This window comes from Sebastes fasciatus, chromosome 3 (assembly GCF_043250625.1).
Source record: "Sebastes fasciatus isolate fSebFas1 chromosome 3, fSebFas1.pri, whole genome shotgun sequence".
In the NCBI taxonomy this organism is placed as follows: domain Eukaryota; kingdom Metazoa; phylum Chordata; class Actinopteri; order Perciformes; family Sebastidae; genus Sebastes; species Sebastes fasciatus.
Window position 1 is genome coordinate 31,079,726 of NC_133797.1, and position 16,499 is coordinate 31,096,224.

Below are 16,499 nucleotides of genomic sequence, written 5' to 3' on the forward strand. Positions count from 1 at the left end.
TTAATAACTAATTGTACAATAAAATAGGCATTAATAAATGTGTTTACAAATGTATTTATTAATCAATGAATAAATGGAGAAAATTACAAAGTATTTCATTATTTGACATTATAATGGGCAATAAAAAGGAGAATTATGAAAAGAATTTACTAGTGAAATATTAGTCAGAATTCTTCTTTTTACTGCCCATTAAAATGTCAAATAATGAAACACTTTGTAATTTTCTCCATTTATTCACATATTAATAAATTAATTTGTAAACACATTATTTAATGCCTATTCTATTCTACAATTAGTTATTAATCAATTAAATGCAAAAAATGAAATTCTTGTAGAAATCTCCAAATGTCAAAAGTTGTTGATACCAAATCAGAGCATGGCTTTTTCTATAATGTTCCTCAAGGACTTAGTGTCTTAATGTGGTATTTTGGAAGGACTATTGATCATTTTTATCAATTCTCGAGTGGTAAAAAAATGGTTAAATTTAGCACCAAATCTATGTAACAAATGATATCAACCCAAAAATTGCTGCAACAACTTATGAGACATAGAACATGGGAATAGCCATCATATACTTCTATCATAATGTTCTAAAACCTTATACATTTTCACAATTCATTTTGAATACTTAATTAATTAAATAATTCATGTTTTTTCTGATTCATGACGAGAACAACTTGACACACAGTGCTGAGCAGCATCTCAAATTAATTAATTAAAAAAGACAAAAACGGGTCGTTAGAGAGTTAAAGGCTTAAAGACTGAACAGAAAAAAGTCATTAGAACATTACAACTCAAACAGTAATAACATTTTGGAATAGATTTTATTACATAAACTTATGTTCATATGGCAAATATATAAAAAAAAAAAGTATAAAAGTTTGGCAAAGTGAATTTCAACAATTTAGACAGTACTGGATGAACAATTATTCAAAAAATTTCCACAGCATTCGGATATTTGACAGATTGAACATATGATTTTGCAAAATCATATTTATATTAACTGCCAATCTTAGAAGGGGGCACATTTTTACAGTATGAGTGTAACGGCAACACTGTTTTATGGTGAGATGAGACATCAGCAAATATGTATTTCTAAATCTCATAATCAAACTACTGTACATGGGCAACATACAGTACAACTGCTTTCTATAAACTCATGAGACATTTAAGAAAATGTGAAAAATGATATTGACAATTTCTGCCAGTGCTAACATAAAAAAGGGCATATGTGACAAAATAAAAAGGTCAGTTCTGTGACTTGTTTTTGAAAACCTGATGAAAAAGATAAATTCACACACATGCTTCTGCATTGACCAAAATGCAAAGCAAGCACCCTCCAGTGGGTTTCAATAGTCATCTGACATGCCCTCCTTTACTTCCCCTTAGCACGTAACACGCAGCACCATATGTCACTCACACCACTGGACACTTGGTGAGCGAGGGAGCAGAAGGACTGCAAATGGGAAAACAAGACAGACAACTAAGGAATGATATATTGCAGATGTTTGACTTCGATATTTTAAAACCTCTACATGCTGATTTCCTCGTTTAAATATCACTTCCACCTTCCACTGTGCAGTGGAAAGGACGAAAGATCACGATGCATTATTGGTAGCCTTTTCTCTTGAGGGTACAGCATTTAATGTCTCCTCACAAACACCCACTTCAGAGTAATGCAACAGTACTTAAGATGGCAGCAGGGATTCCCCCCAAGGGGAAGTCAACAAGTGCTTGTTAAACCACTACTTCTACACCCTGCTGCTGTAGTCTGTGGTACAAGATGAGGAATGAAAACCAGCGTCTGTAACACCGTCAAATAGCAGATTAACAGTGTCAGCTTTCATAGTTCTCAAACTAATCTTGGACGAGTTCTTCCTGAGTCATTTGAGATATTTGGCACGGGTCAGCTGCTTCATATCTGAAGATCTTTGGAAAAAGTCTTTAAACATGTACTGTATGGTCCTATAAAGTAGTGACTGAAATTAAAAAACTAAAAAAAATGTGCTGTTTGAAAGAAGAAACCCACATACGTTCAGAGACAGAGAACCACCATAGTTTTGACAAAATAAATCAGTCTCCCGTTTCCCGCTTTCCAAATGTTTGCAGCTTTTAACTCCAGCAAGTCTGATGTAAACAATGTCCTCTGGCACCGCTGTCCCGTCATTTAGAGGCTCCGCTTCTAAATTTTCCAGAAAATCTTCCTTCTGTAGAGCATGTAGGAGATGAAGACCCAGCAGGAAGTAGCCACGAGGTTCTGGGTGAGGTGCTCGGCGTGGGATTGGCTGTCCGCCATGCGCCAACGGAAGGGGAAGTACTCCTCGAACACTTCATGGCCCACGTACACGAGGATGGAGTTCATACCTGGAATCGTGCACACAATTTAGAGAGAATTTAAAAGTGGTACATTTGGTGGATCTAATTTCTCTGTATCCTTTCAGACAGAAGTTAGACACATCAGGGATTGTGTAGATGTAATTATCATACAAGTACTAATATTGAACTACAGCTACACAAATGCCTGACCTCTATATTCATATGAAAATACTGTATTAGTGTGAGAAAAGGTTGAATTGGTTTAAAGTAAAAAATAAGTGGTTGGCAGGCATGTCCATCCATTGTGATATCATAAAGCCCAATATACAGGATGCATGAATAATCTATGTGTATATCTGACAATACAGCGCAATGCTCACCAGGGTAGTAGAAAGGTGCTCCAGACCACCACTTCTTCACATCCACTGTGAAGTAGACCAGCACCAGCAGCACATACGCAAAACAGGCCAGTGTTGTCACATAGGACAGAGACCTAGAAGTGAAATGAACAGACACCTGTAGGTTTGGGGAGCTTTGATTTGTCTGGACATTTTCTATTATTGCTCTCTTGTATATTTTTCACAAATGACACAACAACTCCAAACAAAATCCCATTATTTGCAGAATGCACAATGTACTTAAATACACTTAACGTCTGTTCAAGGTGGAGCTTTAAATTCCAATATAATGCTGAATAGTTTAATGAATAACAATGCATCATATTTGAATTGTTATATTTTGCGAGTCAAATCTGAATCCGCAACATAACCAGTAAGATTTCTGTCAGGTAAATGTAGTACTACAAAGTATTCCTCTGAAGCAGAAGTACACAGTAAGTAGTTTACAGTTGAGTTTCATATTTTTTAAGTGCTTTGACTCACATGACTCAATATTTTTCATATCTTAACATCATAATACATCTGTAGCTGTTTGGGGCCCTTTTAGCTGGGAGCCCAGGCTGAAGATTAACAACTTCTGACTGTGTTGATAATCCCATGCACTGGCATGGATGTTTAGGACAAAGGTGGTAGCTGGCTAGGAATGATACGCAAATTTGGAAACCTGGAACGAACTTGGATTTCGTGAATTATACACGGATGTGAATGTGGCGAGGGATCTCACATAGTGTGTTTTTTAAAACAGGAAAGAAGGGAATACAAAATGTATCGTCTGTCCACCAAACTGGAAAACTGTCATTGGTCCACCAAAACATATAGTAGGCACAAAAAACATACCGAACAGCAGAATGAGTAATAGTATCAGAGGCACGATAAAGTCCTACAGCACTAAAGCACTAAAAAAAACACAAAACAAAAGACCTATGAACCTTATAACATTTTGAGCGGCCTATTCCTTGTAGCAACTTCCTCAAACATTCAGTCAACAGACACCAAAAAGCAACTGCTGACCAAAACATGTCCCATCTGAAAGTGCATGAAAGCAAACTTTACCACAGGTTCTTGTTAACGGGAATGAAGCCCTGGTCTGTGGAGCACTTGGTTAGAACTGCTGATATGACTCCCTGTGTGTTACAAGAGGTGCCATTATTCACTCAGGGAAGCAAAATGAGAAAATAATAATAATGAATTGATAAACATGTGCGCATACTGTAGACGCATAAGATGTCATACAACAAGGTAATGTTCTTACCAATGAGAGACCCCAGATAAGAAATCTTGAAATTATACTTGTGTGGAGATCTCTGTAGTGTAAGATTATTTTTCCTGCCTGGGTACAATTAAAAGTTATATTATTATGAATTTTGACATCATCAATATGAATAAAAGCAAGAGAGAACCAGACAAATACACATTACATACCTGTAGTCCAAGAAAAGCCATGAGGATAGAGTTGATGCTGCCAAGAACACCTTCTGGATCGTATGGCATATGAGTTGCATAAATCACCTTTATTAATATGGAAACAGAAGTGGATTATTGTGAATATACTTCAGTAAGTAACCCTTGCATCATGTGTATTGTTAGCATGGTTGGGGTTAGCAAATGTGTATGGGCCTCTCAAAGAGAAAGCTGATATGTAAGCACAAGCTTCTCAAGTTGTAAAGAGATTAAATGTGACTACTCTTGGTATGTTTGGGTTGTTTTTCTAGTCACTGACCCGTGACGAGGGATTCTGGTAGATGTGGCTGTCTCCAAGCAGCCAGCGATCAATGAAACCGGCCGCGCCACCGGTACAGTTAGCGTACAGGCCCATGTCCCCAATCCCACCTGGACCCAGATAGCCTCTGTTCACAAGAGTTGGAAAGTCAGTGTTATCAGTGTTGGATAAATGGTCTTAAGAGCAAGGTTAAGGTCTAAAAACAAACACCACATTTTATAAAATATGATTCAAATCTTGATTCTGTTTATTTTTTTTCAATGGCTCATTATTTGATCAATCCCTTTATGATACATTGGGCCTCATGCAGGAAGCGATTTACGAAAATGTTTTCTCATATTTTTGTTCGTTTCCACAATTTGTTCTTATTTTGTTACTTGGTAACAGGGCATTTCACACAAACACATACACAGACACTGTTCAGAAGAGGACAAAACCTTGCTGCTTGCTGAGCATTTTCTATTTTTACATGGATACAAAAAGACAAACATGTCCGGTTTTACTCACGTTGGGCAATCTGGCACAGGAAGTAGGAAAGTGAGGCACAGCCAGATGATTTCTAAGACAAGCACACACAGCCAGGCTGGCCAGTACAGCAAGATGTCGAGGCCAGGGGACCACCAAGCATCCTGGAGGACATACACTCCGAAATCAAACACTAATAAAATACATTAAAGGTGCAGTGTGTAGGATTTGGCAGGATCTAGCGGTGAAGTTGCAGATTGCAAATAACTGATCCAGAACATCAGAATTTATTTATGTTTTCATGTGTCCACAGTAGATATTTATTGATATTCTATTTAAGGTAACTCTTGCACCACTTGAACACTAAATATAAAATTAAAGAATTAGGTTAAAATAGAGCTGTTGGCTGACCGTTGTAAGGATGTCAAGATGACCTCTGGCCACCAACAGATCCAGGCAGGCTACAGCTAAGTACGTCCAGGCCAGGCGCTGCAACACACCAGGGATCCGCACGTTGTCCCAAGACACTGTGGAGTAGATGAGGATTGAGTGTGAGCACACATGCAGGCAGAAACACACAAGCAAACAAAGAAAAGAAGAAATCAGTTTGGAGGAGTATCAAAGAACATGGTGTATTAATCATCTAAATGGTTCGTAATATTATAGGCAGCATCAAAGCAGTGGGCAACTCCGGGTTTGAAAAGTGAAGTCAATGCTGAAGTGCCTTAAACTTGCATTCTTTCTAATAGCCAGCAGGGGGCGACTCCTCTGGTTGCAAAACTCGAGGCTTCAAAACGGCAGTCCACAAACCAATGCGTGACGTCACAGTGATTACGTACACTTCTTATATACAGTCTATGCATAAAAGAGTGTGTTTATACTCACACGGTCCCTGACAGTAGTTTGGGTTGATGATGAAGACGCCGATGAGGAAGAGCTGCAGGCTCCTCCACACAACTTTCCTCACCAGTGAGCAGCGGGTTGAGCCCGCGCGGAGCAGGGAGTTGATTGACAGGGCGACGGATGTCCCCATTATGAACACAAACCTGGTGAAGGACGGGAAACACTCAGTGTGAGAAAATGAGATACAAAGAGGAGGAAGGTGAAAGTTACACAAGGTTTAAACTCAAACTGAGCTTACCAAGGGAAGACTAGATCTGCAACAGTAAGGCCTGTAGGAAGACAAATGGAAAACACAGGCTTCAAAATCAACTCCAACACCAAGCCAGGTCACAAAGATCTGTGAATAACATGTGAGATGGCTAAACAAATTTAAAGTAGAACCAAGTGGGGCTCACCATTCCAGCTCTCGTGTTTAAAGAACCAGTATCGTCCCCCTCCGTAGTTCACAAACACCATGACGACTAAGGAGATACTGAAAGGAAATAGAAGAAATGCAACAGGCATTGAGATTATACCAAACAAGACATGCAAAGTTACATGGACATATTTGTGTCAAATGATGCATCAAAGCTAAAATATCGCAGGAATACAGCTAAATGGTTCCACTTTAGGGTGAAAAATCCTGTGAAGCAACAACTTCAAGGCACCGGATGCATGTTAATATTATCCAGTGTCAGCTGCCAAAAGGTCACGCTGCAGACAGAATCACATGTTATGACAGATCAGGCCAAGTGATGATTCAGTTAATATCTTGCTACCCTCTGAATGTATCCAGAGACCGCAGCCTCTTGCTGGGGTTGGGTGATGGAGGGAGGATGTTGTCAGCAACTAGCGACACTGTCTGCCTGCCAGGGGAGCCCAGTTCCTGATGATGAAAATGAGAAATCAACACTGTTCAGTTGAAAGCAAACACACTTCTGTATACAGAGTTACAAATCATGGTTAATACAATTTCCTTTAAGATCTGACATTTAACATTTTTAGACTCATGCAGCCTGTAATGGATTTTGTAATACTGTTCAATATTTTTTTTGTTTTGAAAGCGTATAAGCCTCCATTCAAAACCCTTGTAAAACTCTCCACTTAAACCTTCAATTGTGTTAACAGCCCCTGAAAGCCAAGTGATACATCATAAGAAATACATTTTATTTTTGTCACATTCTTCATAACAAACTTCCAAAGAGCTTTATAATGCAGCATTAAAATACAAACCCTAATAAATAAAAGATATTTGGTAACTTATCTTAGTTATAGTACCATTTTGGCTAAATAAGGTCCTACAGTTTGTGGTTGCAAGAATATCCTCTAGTCTACACAAACACTCACAGAGTTGATGAGCCTCTCGGTCTCCATGGTGCCGGCAATTCGGAAGACGATACCCTTCACTACGTCAAGCCTGGACAAGAAGCAATCACCCAGTTTAGGAGTTTTTCGATGATACACACAAGCTCACAGTTCACACGAGAGACACAAGAAAACAGCAGCAGGGACTCTCTGGACTTGGCAGTAAGCTTAGCGCGAGATGTTTATGCCATGACAAATATCTCAAAAATGATTTAAATTTAATGGAATCATGATTTAATACATCATATGTAGATCTTGTTCGTATATGTACACACGACTCATCACATCTCTACTTGGAAATTTACTGAATAAATAGAGAAGAACAAAACAATAAATTACCCTAATATTGTTGTTCCAATGGCAGACACCAAGGCCAGTCCAGCAAAGATAAGAAAAGCCACTAAGATCGCTGCGTGGAAAGAGAGCGGAACATTATTTAAATATGGCATGTTGTTCATACAGCATGACAGACATGAATATAGCATCAACATACTTGACATTAAGTCCACATTATACATGCTTATGAATGCGTTAGTGTGTGTGAGACTCACGTATGTAGCTGTTGACGGGGTCTGCATCAGTCACTATGGAGCAGTTCACCACGGCGGAGTCGTTCAGATTTTTCACCCACAGAGAGTAGTTACCGTGCTCCCCGAAGTGGAATGGGACCCTGAAATTAAAAATGAGACGCTATACCAGGCAGAAAACCAACCAGACTGATTGATATACTGTATATATGTATGCTCATAGTCATTCCATGGTTCTTTAATCTTATATATGTAGATGTCATTCAACAAGGTTTTAATACCAAGATGGCTAGTTGACACATCACACTCACCTTGATAAAATGTGTGAGTAATTATACTGTATGTTATTTTATAGTCTGTTTTTTGTAAAATTGTAATTCCCTTATATGCTGGATGGTTAGTCAATGAATGTTATTTTTAAGATGTGCTGCAGCATCTCACTGTGATGTATCTGTGTGGTTTTGACCCTGAAATGTTATATTAATTTATTCATTCATAATTAGCCCAGCTGTATTATTATGTCCATGAGAGCTCTCTAAATATCGTTAGAATCCTATTAGATTTTCAATCCTTCAAAAAGATATTTGTTTTGTTACATATAAAGCTAAGAAAAATGTTGTAATATACTATATAAACATATTTAGGTCAGTTTAGTAAATCTTAAGTCTCGTTTAAAGATTTACTGTAAATGAGACTTTAGGAATGGATGTCAAGTTGTGTTTTAGTTGATGTCTGTTTGACTTGCACCAACAAAACCAAAGAAAATTCATAGTGTATACCTCATACACCTGGCAATAAACACCATTCTGATTCTGATTCTGAAGGGAATATTTCCAAACATTTATACTGTATATATGTTTTAAAGCGAACCTATTATGCTTTTGTGCTTTTTCCCTTTCCTTTAGTATGTTATAGAGTTTTCTGTGCATGTGAAAGGTCTGCAAAGTTTCAAAGCCCAAAGTCCACGCCACAGGGAGTTACTCTCCCCACAGAAACACTCCTCCGTAACATGGTGATGTCACCAAGTAACACATTTTGCCTAGCGGCTAGTTTGGCACACCCTCAAATAAAAAACTAGTTAGAATGGAGCTGGAGCAGAGTGCGAAGCGTTAGGTTTGGTTTACCAATCACAACAGAGTGAGCCAGCTGACTAATCAGAGCAAACTGGGATTTTCGAGAGGGCGGGGCAGGAGCTCAAACAGAGCGTTTCAGACAGAGGGTGAAAAGAGGTGCTGCAGCACAGCCGGTATGAGAAAAGTGAAGCGTTTCTTGAACATCAGAGTATGCTAACATGTTCTAGTATAAACCCCAAATACAAAAATGCACCTGAAAATAAGCATAATAGGTCCTCTTTAATATATTCCCAGTTCTAGAGTATGTGAAACATGTCTGTGTTTGTTCTTTAACTTACGTGCAGAGCTCTACGTTGACAGGGGTGCTGTTGAGCTGTAGTGTAATTTCATGCTGTGTGCCCACTTTGAAGTCCATTGAACTGGGCTGGCCAGGACTGGACCCTGCGGGTACCACCCCCAGCTGCTGGTACAGACACTAGCAAACAAGGAAACAAGGGTCCAGATCAGAACATTATCATCACCCTCATTTGAAACAAGCCATATAGCCAAACTGCAGGGAAATATCTGGTGTGTGTGTGGTGTGTGAGCCTACCTGATAGCATCGCTCTGACATCCAGGACACCACCACCTCCATGTCCAGCTCATTGTTGACTGTCAGAATTGCCTCATCCATTTTCAGGACAGTGTGTTTACGATAAGAGATACCAGCTGGAGCAAGAAACAGCAGTACATATTGTGCACATTAGTAGAAATCTATTAGCAAATCCACTTGCAGAAAAAGATGCTACAGCCTACACAGTGAAGCCACAGATCAAACGTATGATCATTATACTCATAGAATCAGAAACCGGTTGTTTGCTATTGCACTGGTTATAAATAATCCCTGACTCCATGTTGACCTACATATTGTACAGAGAAATCAGACACTGAAGTGAAGGCGTTGCTTTTAATGCCTTCGTAGATTGCCACAGCTGTGCAACTAGCTTTCTGGTAACTTACCTCTCAAACCTATGGTCCACTGCTATCGTTATGGACGCCTATTCCATACCATAAAGTGTGTGTGGTAGCTAGATGTGGTAGCAAAGAGTGAGTAAATCCAAGCTACAGCCAGTCAGCCTGTGAGAGGAGAGCATGTGAGAGGGCTGAAGTTATGGCAGCAGAGCAGAGCCCCGTGGTCACATGCTGGATTAATCCGTAAACTAACCCCACAGGAGGGAAATTTAAACGACTTGGACTATCAGCTGTTTCCTGCTGAGTTCAAAATACTGCTGCTGGTTTACAAAGCACTAAATACATTTCTGATCTTCTGCTATGTTATGAACCATCCAGACCTCTCAGATCATCTAGATCAGGTCTGCTTAGTGTCCCCAGAGTCACAACTAAACATGCAGCAGAAGCAGCGTTCAGTTTTTATGCACCAAATATCTGGAACAAGCTCCCAGAAACCTGCAGGACCAACTCCAACTCTTTTAAATCAGAGCTTAAAACGTTCCTGTTTGCTGCTGCCTTTTATTAAACCAGATAATGATGTTATATACTGCACTAGAGCTTTTACTCTTGTGTGTTATATTCTATTTTAGCTTCTATCCTATCTTTTATTTTTAGCTTGTTCTTATTTTCTAATCTTGAATGTTTTTATAACTGTTTTAATTATGTCTTAATGTTCTTTTGCACTTTGTCGCAATGTTCTTGGATGTTTATGTGAAGCACTTTGAATTGCCCTGTTGCTGAAATGTGCTCTACAAACAAAGCTGCCTTGAGTTGGTGCTATTATCTACAGTTAGCCTCGAGCTAACCCATTTTATGGCTTAATAGTCAAATACTTAAACTAATATATCTATAGTGGCGAATCTCCACTTGGTTGATGAAAGACACAGTAGCTGCTGCAAGGCGATTTAAACACATAAAGTGATGTATAATTGTGCTGGACATTAGCTAGCTTTCTATAGCTAACCTAGCTTCTATCTTCACTCTTCTGCTAGTTGTCTCTTGGATACTCACAGGTAGATGTCTCAGCTGTCAGGGGGACCACGCAAGCTGCTACCACCAGAAAAGCAATAGCACCGAGGAAAAACATATCTTTCTCTGGTTGTGTCCTTTCTTTCTGCTTTGCCTGTTCCACCCCTGAGACTGGAGATGTGTCTTCTGACTGTTTTAGTTTCCTCTTTGCCATCACAGTTAGATACCACTTCCGACCATTCCTTGTTTTCACATTGTAGTGGGAGCGATGAGGGCCAAAGTACATTATTAACGCTTAATTTACCTGTATGTTGTTACATGTCTCCTACTGCTGCTTCCATAGCAGGCTGGACTAGTGTGTGATGAACCAAAACCTTTTCTTCAGCAAGAGCCTCTACACACTCCTCTGTTGCTATGGTGAATTTGGCCGAATTATGACCTCATCACTCCCCCCCAGCAATTCTAATCTTAATTTAGAGGGAAGATAGTCCATATATGAGATTTTTAAAGGGCTTTAATTTTGAAAATCTACATCAGAATGTACTAATATTCTCTGAGTGATACTCTGAGGTTGTGTACTGTCAACCTGAAGTGAATTTAGTGTGTGATAGTGGACAGTTTCCCTTTAATCAATTCTATCTATCTACTGTAATTTAGAAGTCAGATCAGTCTTTGGAAATGTATTCTTTAGTATTAAATTATCTACTGTAATTTAGAAGTCAGATCAGTCTTTGGAAATGTATTCTTCAGCATTAAATTTGACTAAGTATTTAAACAATTGGAATAACATTATTCTCTGAACTACATTTTTGAGGCGGTTGTTTATCTTTTAAATTATCATTAATTTCATATGTATTCATTTTGTTTCATTTATCTATTTTTTTTAACTTATTTATTCATTTATTTAATTATTCATTTATTTATTATCGACAGACTGACTGACCTCTTGAATGAATCTGAATGACCCAATCACGTTAATCAGAACGGTGCTTTTATTTTGAAGTTCTACACGCTCTTACCGTAATGCCTAGGATATACACGTACCGCAAAACAACGTGGGGGTCTTCACTGTCTGTTGCTATGGTAACGTATATTATTTCAACCCATAAATTAACTAGTTCGCATCTTATGTTTACGTTAAAAGTGTCTCTTCCTAATAATTTTTTTTTCACACTAGAGAAGTTTTTAAATGTGCTGAACTCTTCCAAATCCCCTCCTCATCCTCATCCTCATCTGCAACCGCTTATCCCGTTAGGGGTCGCGGGGGGGGCTGGAGCCGATCCCAGCCGACATTGGGCGAAGGCGGGGTACACCCTGGACAGGTCGCCAGTCCATCACAGGGCTGACACATAACGACAGACAACCATTCACACTCACATTCACACCTACGGGCAATTTAGAGTCCACAATTAACCTAATCTGCATGTCTTTGGACTGTGGGAGGAAACCGGAGTACCCGGAGAAAACCCACGCTAACACGGGGAGAACATGCAAACTCCACACAGAAGGGTCCCAAGCCTGATTCGAACCTGCAACCCTCTAGCTGTGAGGCGCCAGTGCTAACCACTGCACCACCGTGCACCGTCCAAATCCCCATCTTTAATAATAATAATAATAAATAATAATAAATAATAATCATGTTATGATCAAACAGAGCTAAAGTTTAAATCGACTGACGCATGCGCAGAGGATGTAACAGCAAGGACTCCAAATCGATCACCGAGTGAATCGACCGTGTGCCTCCTCATCGGATCTCATCTGTCACAATGGCTGATAAACCAAGCGCCCAGAAAAGGTAAACAAAATGATGTTAGCCCATTAATGATGTTTAACCACTAAGTTAAAAGTTCATAATAATCAAAATGAGGACTAAATAGTCACTATTAAGTAACGTTAACCTGGTAAGTTGCCTAGTTTAGACGGATAGTGAATTGGCTAGCTAGCAACGTTAGCTTAAGCTACATCCTTAAACACCCTTTTTCTCTCATTTCTTCACTGTTTCTCTCTTTTACAGTGTCAAAATAGCTGCTGGAGCTGTAGTTTGTGTTGAAAGTGAAATTAGAGGAGATGTCACCATAGGTAAGATGGGTCCACTTCCATATAGTTACTGCTGACTTGTGAAAACTTGCATTTCTTTACATTAAAATCTTATTAAACTCAACTAATACTACATGTTTAGTAACTTAACCCAGCTGTGTTTCTCCTCAGGCCCCAGGACAGTAGTCCACCCTAAAGCTCGTATCATTGCAGAGGCAGGACCCATCGTGATTGGAGAAGGCAATTTGATCGAGGAGCAAGCTCTGATCATTAATGGGTAATTCAAGATCCCCTCTTCATCAATGTATTGTTGTTTATTTTTATTTATAGATTATTTTGTATATTGTATATTGGTAGAAATTCATTTTTTTATTCTGACGTTTTTATCTATTCTTTTGTTATTATACTGTTTAACTTGCACCAACAAATCCAAAGCAAATTTCTAGTGTATACCTCTTATACCTGCCAATAAACACGATTCTGATTCTGAATCTGATTCTGGTATAACATGTATATATCACTGTTATATACTGGACCACAAAATCTGCTGGAAATCTCGAATAAGTTATGTAAGAACAAAGCTGGCAAAGAGCATAGCAGTTTTAGGGGAAAACAAGACACATACTGGAGCATACATCACTGCACACTCTGTATTCTTCACTTGTATCACCATATCTGAATTACTGTGTGGAAGTTTGGGGTTTAACACTTATAAAAGCAACTTAAAACCATTATGCATACTACAAAAAGAGAGCAATCAGGATAGTAAATAATGTGGGATATATAGGGAACACACTGTTTTTAAAGTCACATGCATTGAAATTCATTGATTTGGTTAAATTTAAAACCGCAATAATTATGTTCAAAGCAAGACAAAATTCAATTCCGGGCAATATTCAAAAAATGTTTTGTGACAGGGAGGTAGAAGTTATAATTTAAGAGGAAAATTGAATTTTAAAAAGCATTGTGTTCGTACAACAAAGAAGAGTATGTGTATTTCAGTCTGTGGGGTGGATTTGTGGAATGGGTTAAGTGATAGGTAAATCACTTTAAAAAGCTATACAAAAAAGATATTTTTGGGAGGTGTATGGTTGAGGAAGAGTTGTGATAAGGGTTGGTTTATATCTACTTTTTAACTACGGAGGGATATGTGGGTTGTAAATAAACTTGGGATGCTGTTCATATATTTAATTTGGGATGTAAATAAATCTGGGATAGTTTATATATTATATTATATTATATTATCATTCTATGAGTTATGAGTTATTAGAGGAGAAGTGAGAAAGGGGAAGGGAAATATAAGTTTTACTTCTAACTTCTCCTTTTTGGATAATATTAGTCTTGTTTTGTTTGTTATTATTTTGTATCTGTTTTTATTTATTTTTATGTTGGAAATAAAGTCTTTCATTCATTCATTCATACATATACAAGATGAGTAATGTGCCTCTGTCTCTGTTTTTAATCCTTCACCACATCATAATAATTACATGCCTGTTTGTTTTACCTTTCAGTTACCCAGAAAACATCACACCAGAGTCTGAGGTGGAACCAAAGACTATGACCATTGGCATGAACAATGTATTTGAAGTTGGCTGTGGTATCCTTTGACTTGCCCTGACTAGTTTTTATTCAAGAAGTCAAATGATTTTCATATTGTAACCATTTCATGAATCATAACCATCCAAAAAATAATTTTCCTTAGCAGACAAACCAACAGTATCACAAGCCCTGAAAATCGGGGACAACAACGTGATTGAATCCAAAGGTGGGATGTTTGCGTCTTTGTTTGGCTTTCAGTGTGTGTTCATATGTGAGCAACCAACATCTGCAGAGTAGGATGGACACATTCAGATAAATGAAGTCACATGACTCGCTGTATCAACATGCTCGTGACCAAGAAACCAAGAGCGTGTTGACATAGCTACCCCGCCGCCTGCTATTTCTATGTTGATTGTATTGTCTGCACTTGCTGTCTTGTTTTATTTTGTGGTGTGTTATACTAGAGGACAAAAATGGAAATAAGCTTTATTGTGTTTTCATCCTCTGTGTTACGTATGTAATGACTGCAGTGCAGTTCAATCAACTCACCGTATCAAATATCCTCTCTTTTGTTGTCTAGCTGACGTTGGTAGGAATATGATCCTCACCAGTGGCTGTATCATTGGAGCCTTCTGTCAGGTCAACACCTGTGAAGTCATACCTGAGAACACGGTCATCTACGGCTCTGGATGTATGAGGCGGGTTCAGACGGAGAGACCACAGGTACCACAGCATTCCTTTACATTCCATGCTTACAGGTGGACCATTAAAATGTAGGTTTTCATGTTAAGAGGTGTTGATTTAACTCATCGGTAACTGGTCTGCGGTGGTGTTTTATAGTAAATTGCATAGTGTGCAGGTTTTAGAGCTAGTGCGCACCCACCTCTCGTATATGGCATCTGTATAGGTAGGCAATGTCCATTTAATAATTCTGGGTCACTTCATTTCTTAAAAGTGCCAAAAATGATCAATTATTATCATTCTGATAAACATAATACTGCACATGAACATGTACTTTGTGCTGGCACATTTCAATGTCAAAACCTGTCCTGCTAAGTAAAGAAAAATCTGTTTTGTTAAAACATTTTAGACTGTTTTTTTTGTAATGGTTACTTAAAGCCTACACCAGTACTGCTGCCAAAAAGACATAACAGATAATCTCAATATGCCCACTTTAAACATGACTGTGATTGACATACTGTGCACAATGGTAAATCCCTGCTCTAAACGGTTACACAGTTTGAGTCTCTGTCTGTATGTCTGTCCTTCGATTTTCTCGACAGCCGTTCATCCGATCGACTTCACACTTGACAGATGTATTGCTCCGGACCCAAGGCAGTGCAGTGTTGAGTGTGAAGATGTTTGGATGAGCGGTTCTCGAGAAAGCTGCAATACCGTAGGCCAAGCCACTGCACTGCTAGTGTTTATATAATCTCAGATCCTGCCCGTCTTTGAAGTATTTCTTTCATCTCTGAGAGCACCTACATAAATATTAAAAGGAACGGTCTTTTCAACTATGCTTTGTGCAAAAGCACACTGCGTGAAATACAAAGTACATACAGGCATCAAGGCCCTATGTTTTTTACGGCCCTCTGCCCACTTGAAAAGTGCAAAAACATATTTACACTGCAGGTTCCGATGAGATTTTTACACATTAATGCAAACATCTGCAAGCAAGGAAAAACAGTGAGACTCTGGGCACCATACGTTTAACAAGCTGTACCATCATATGTTACAGCTTGTAATTTCCATTGGGTATTTGTTTCCATAATCTACTCAATTTATTCAGGAAAACACATTATAAAATTGTGGTATTTTATGTCTACTGTGGTTTTAAGAAGCTTCAGCTTATTAACATGTTTGTTTTGTTGTCCTTACAGCCCCAGACTCTTCAGCTCGACTTCCTGATGAAGATTTTGCCAAACTACCACCACTTGAAGAAAACTGTTAAAGCTGGCCACAGTGCTAGCTAAAATGTAACTTTATACTATTGAAATTGGATTGTAAAATGCTAGCAAACCCATATTTAAATAGATCTTTCTGGAAGGAGGCATGAATGTATATACTTATATAATATGTACCTAGCTTCATCAGTACTTACTGATAAATATTTTCTACTCTAACCCGCAACAGCTGATCAAGCATTTCATCTTTATCTTGCTGTGCTGATGTACCCTTTTCTATGATTAATTAAATAACCTCAAATGCTGACGGTGTG

The 16,499-nt window shown here is 38.5% G+C and overlaps 2 protein-coding genes across 4 annotated transcripts; one reads left to right on the plus strand and one right to left on the minus strand.

The window, feature by feature from the left end:
* Positions 1–805: 805 nt before the first annotated feature.
* On the minus strand, positions 806–10,970 carry hgsnat (heparan-alpha-glucosaminide N-acetyltransferase). Of its 2 annotated transcripts, XM_074630205.1 has the most exons (18): positions 10,748–10,968; positions 9,339–9,454; positions 9,085–9,221; positions 7,698–7,816; positions 7,486–7,555; positions 7,129–7,198; positions 6,561–6,667; positions 6,198–6,274; positions 6,041–6,071; positions 5,785–5,945; positions 5,311–5,426; positions 4,942–5,063; positions 4,435–4,561; positions 4,137–4,223; positions 3,967–4,044; positions 3,768–3,838; positions 2,697–2,809; positions 806–2,364 (listed from the first exon to the last, which is right to left on the minus strand). In XM_074630205.1, exons 1-18 carry the CDS (start codon positions 10,917–10,919, stop codon positions 2,183–2,185), a joined length of 1,956 nt encoding a protein of 651 aa, XP_074486306.1. In that variant the 5' UTR covers positions 10,920–10,968; the 3' UTR covers positions 806–2,182. The 2 variants fall into 2 exon arrangements, with proteins under 2 accessions (XP_074486306.1, XP_074486305.1); XM_074630204.1 differs by lacking the exon at positions 6,041–6,071 and having other exon boundaries at positions 5,785–5,965; positions 6,184–6,274; positions 10,748–10,970.
* Positions 10,971–12,364: 1,394 nt separating this feature from the next.
* Positions 12,365–16,490, plus strand: LOC141764744 (dynactin subunit 6-like). 2 transcript variants are annotated; one of them, XM_074630210.1, is made up of 7 exons: positions 12,365–12,500; positions 12,720–12,784; positions 12,914–13,019; positions 14,254–14,339; positions 14,460–14,507; positions 14,862–15,004; positions 15,565–15,705. In XM_074630210.1, exons 1-7 carry the CDS (start codon positions 12,472–12,474, stop codon positions 15,649–15,651), a joined length of 564 nt encoding a protein of 187 aa, XP_074486311.1. In that variant the 5' UTR covers positions 12,365–12,471; the 3' UTR covers positions 15,652–15,705. The 2 variants fall into 2 exon arrangements, with proteins under 2 accessions (XP_074486311.1, XP_074486310.1); XM_074630209.1 differs by lacking the exon at positions 15,565–15,705 and adding an exon at positions 16,162–16,490 and having other exon boundaries at positions 12,369–12,500.
* Positions 16,491–16,499: the final 9 nt, after the last annotated feature.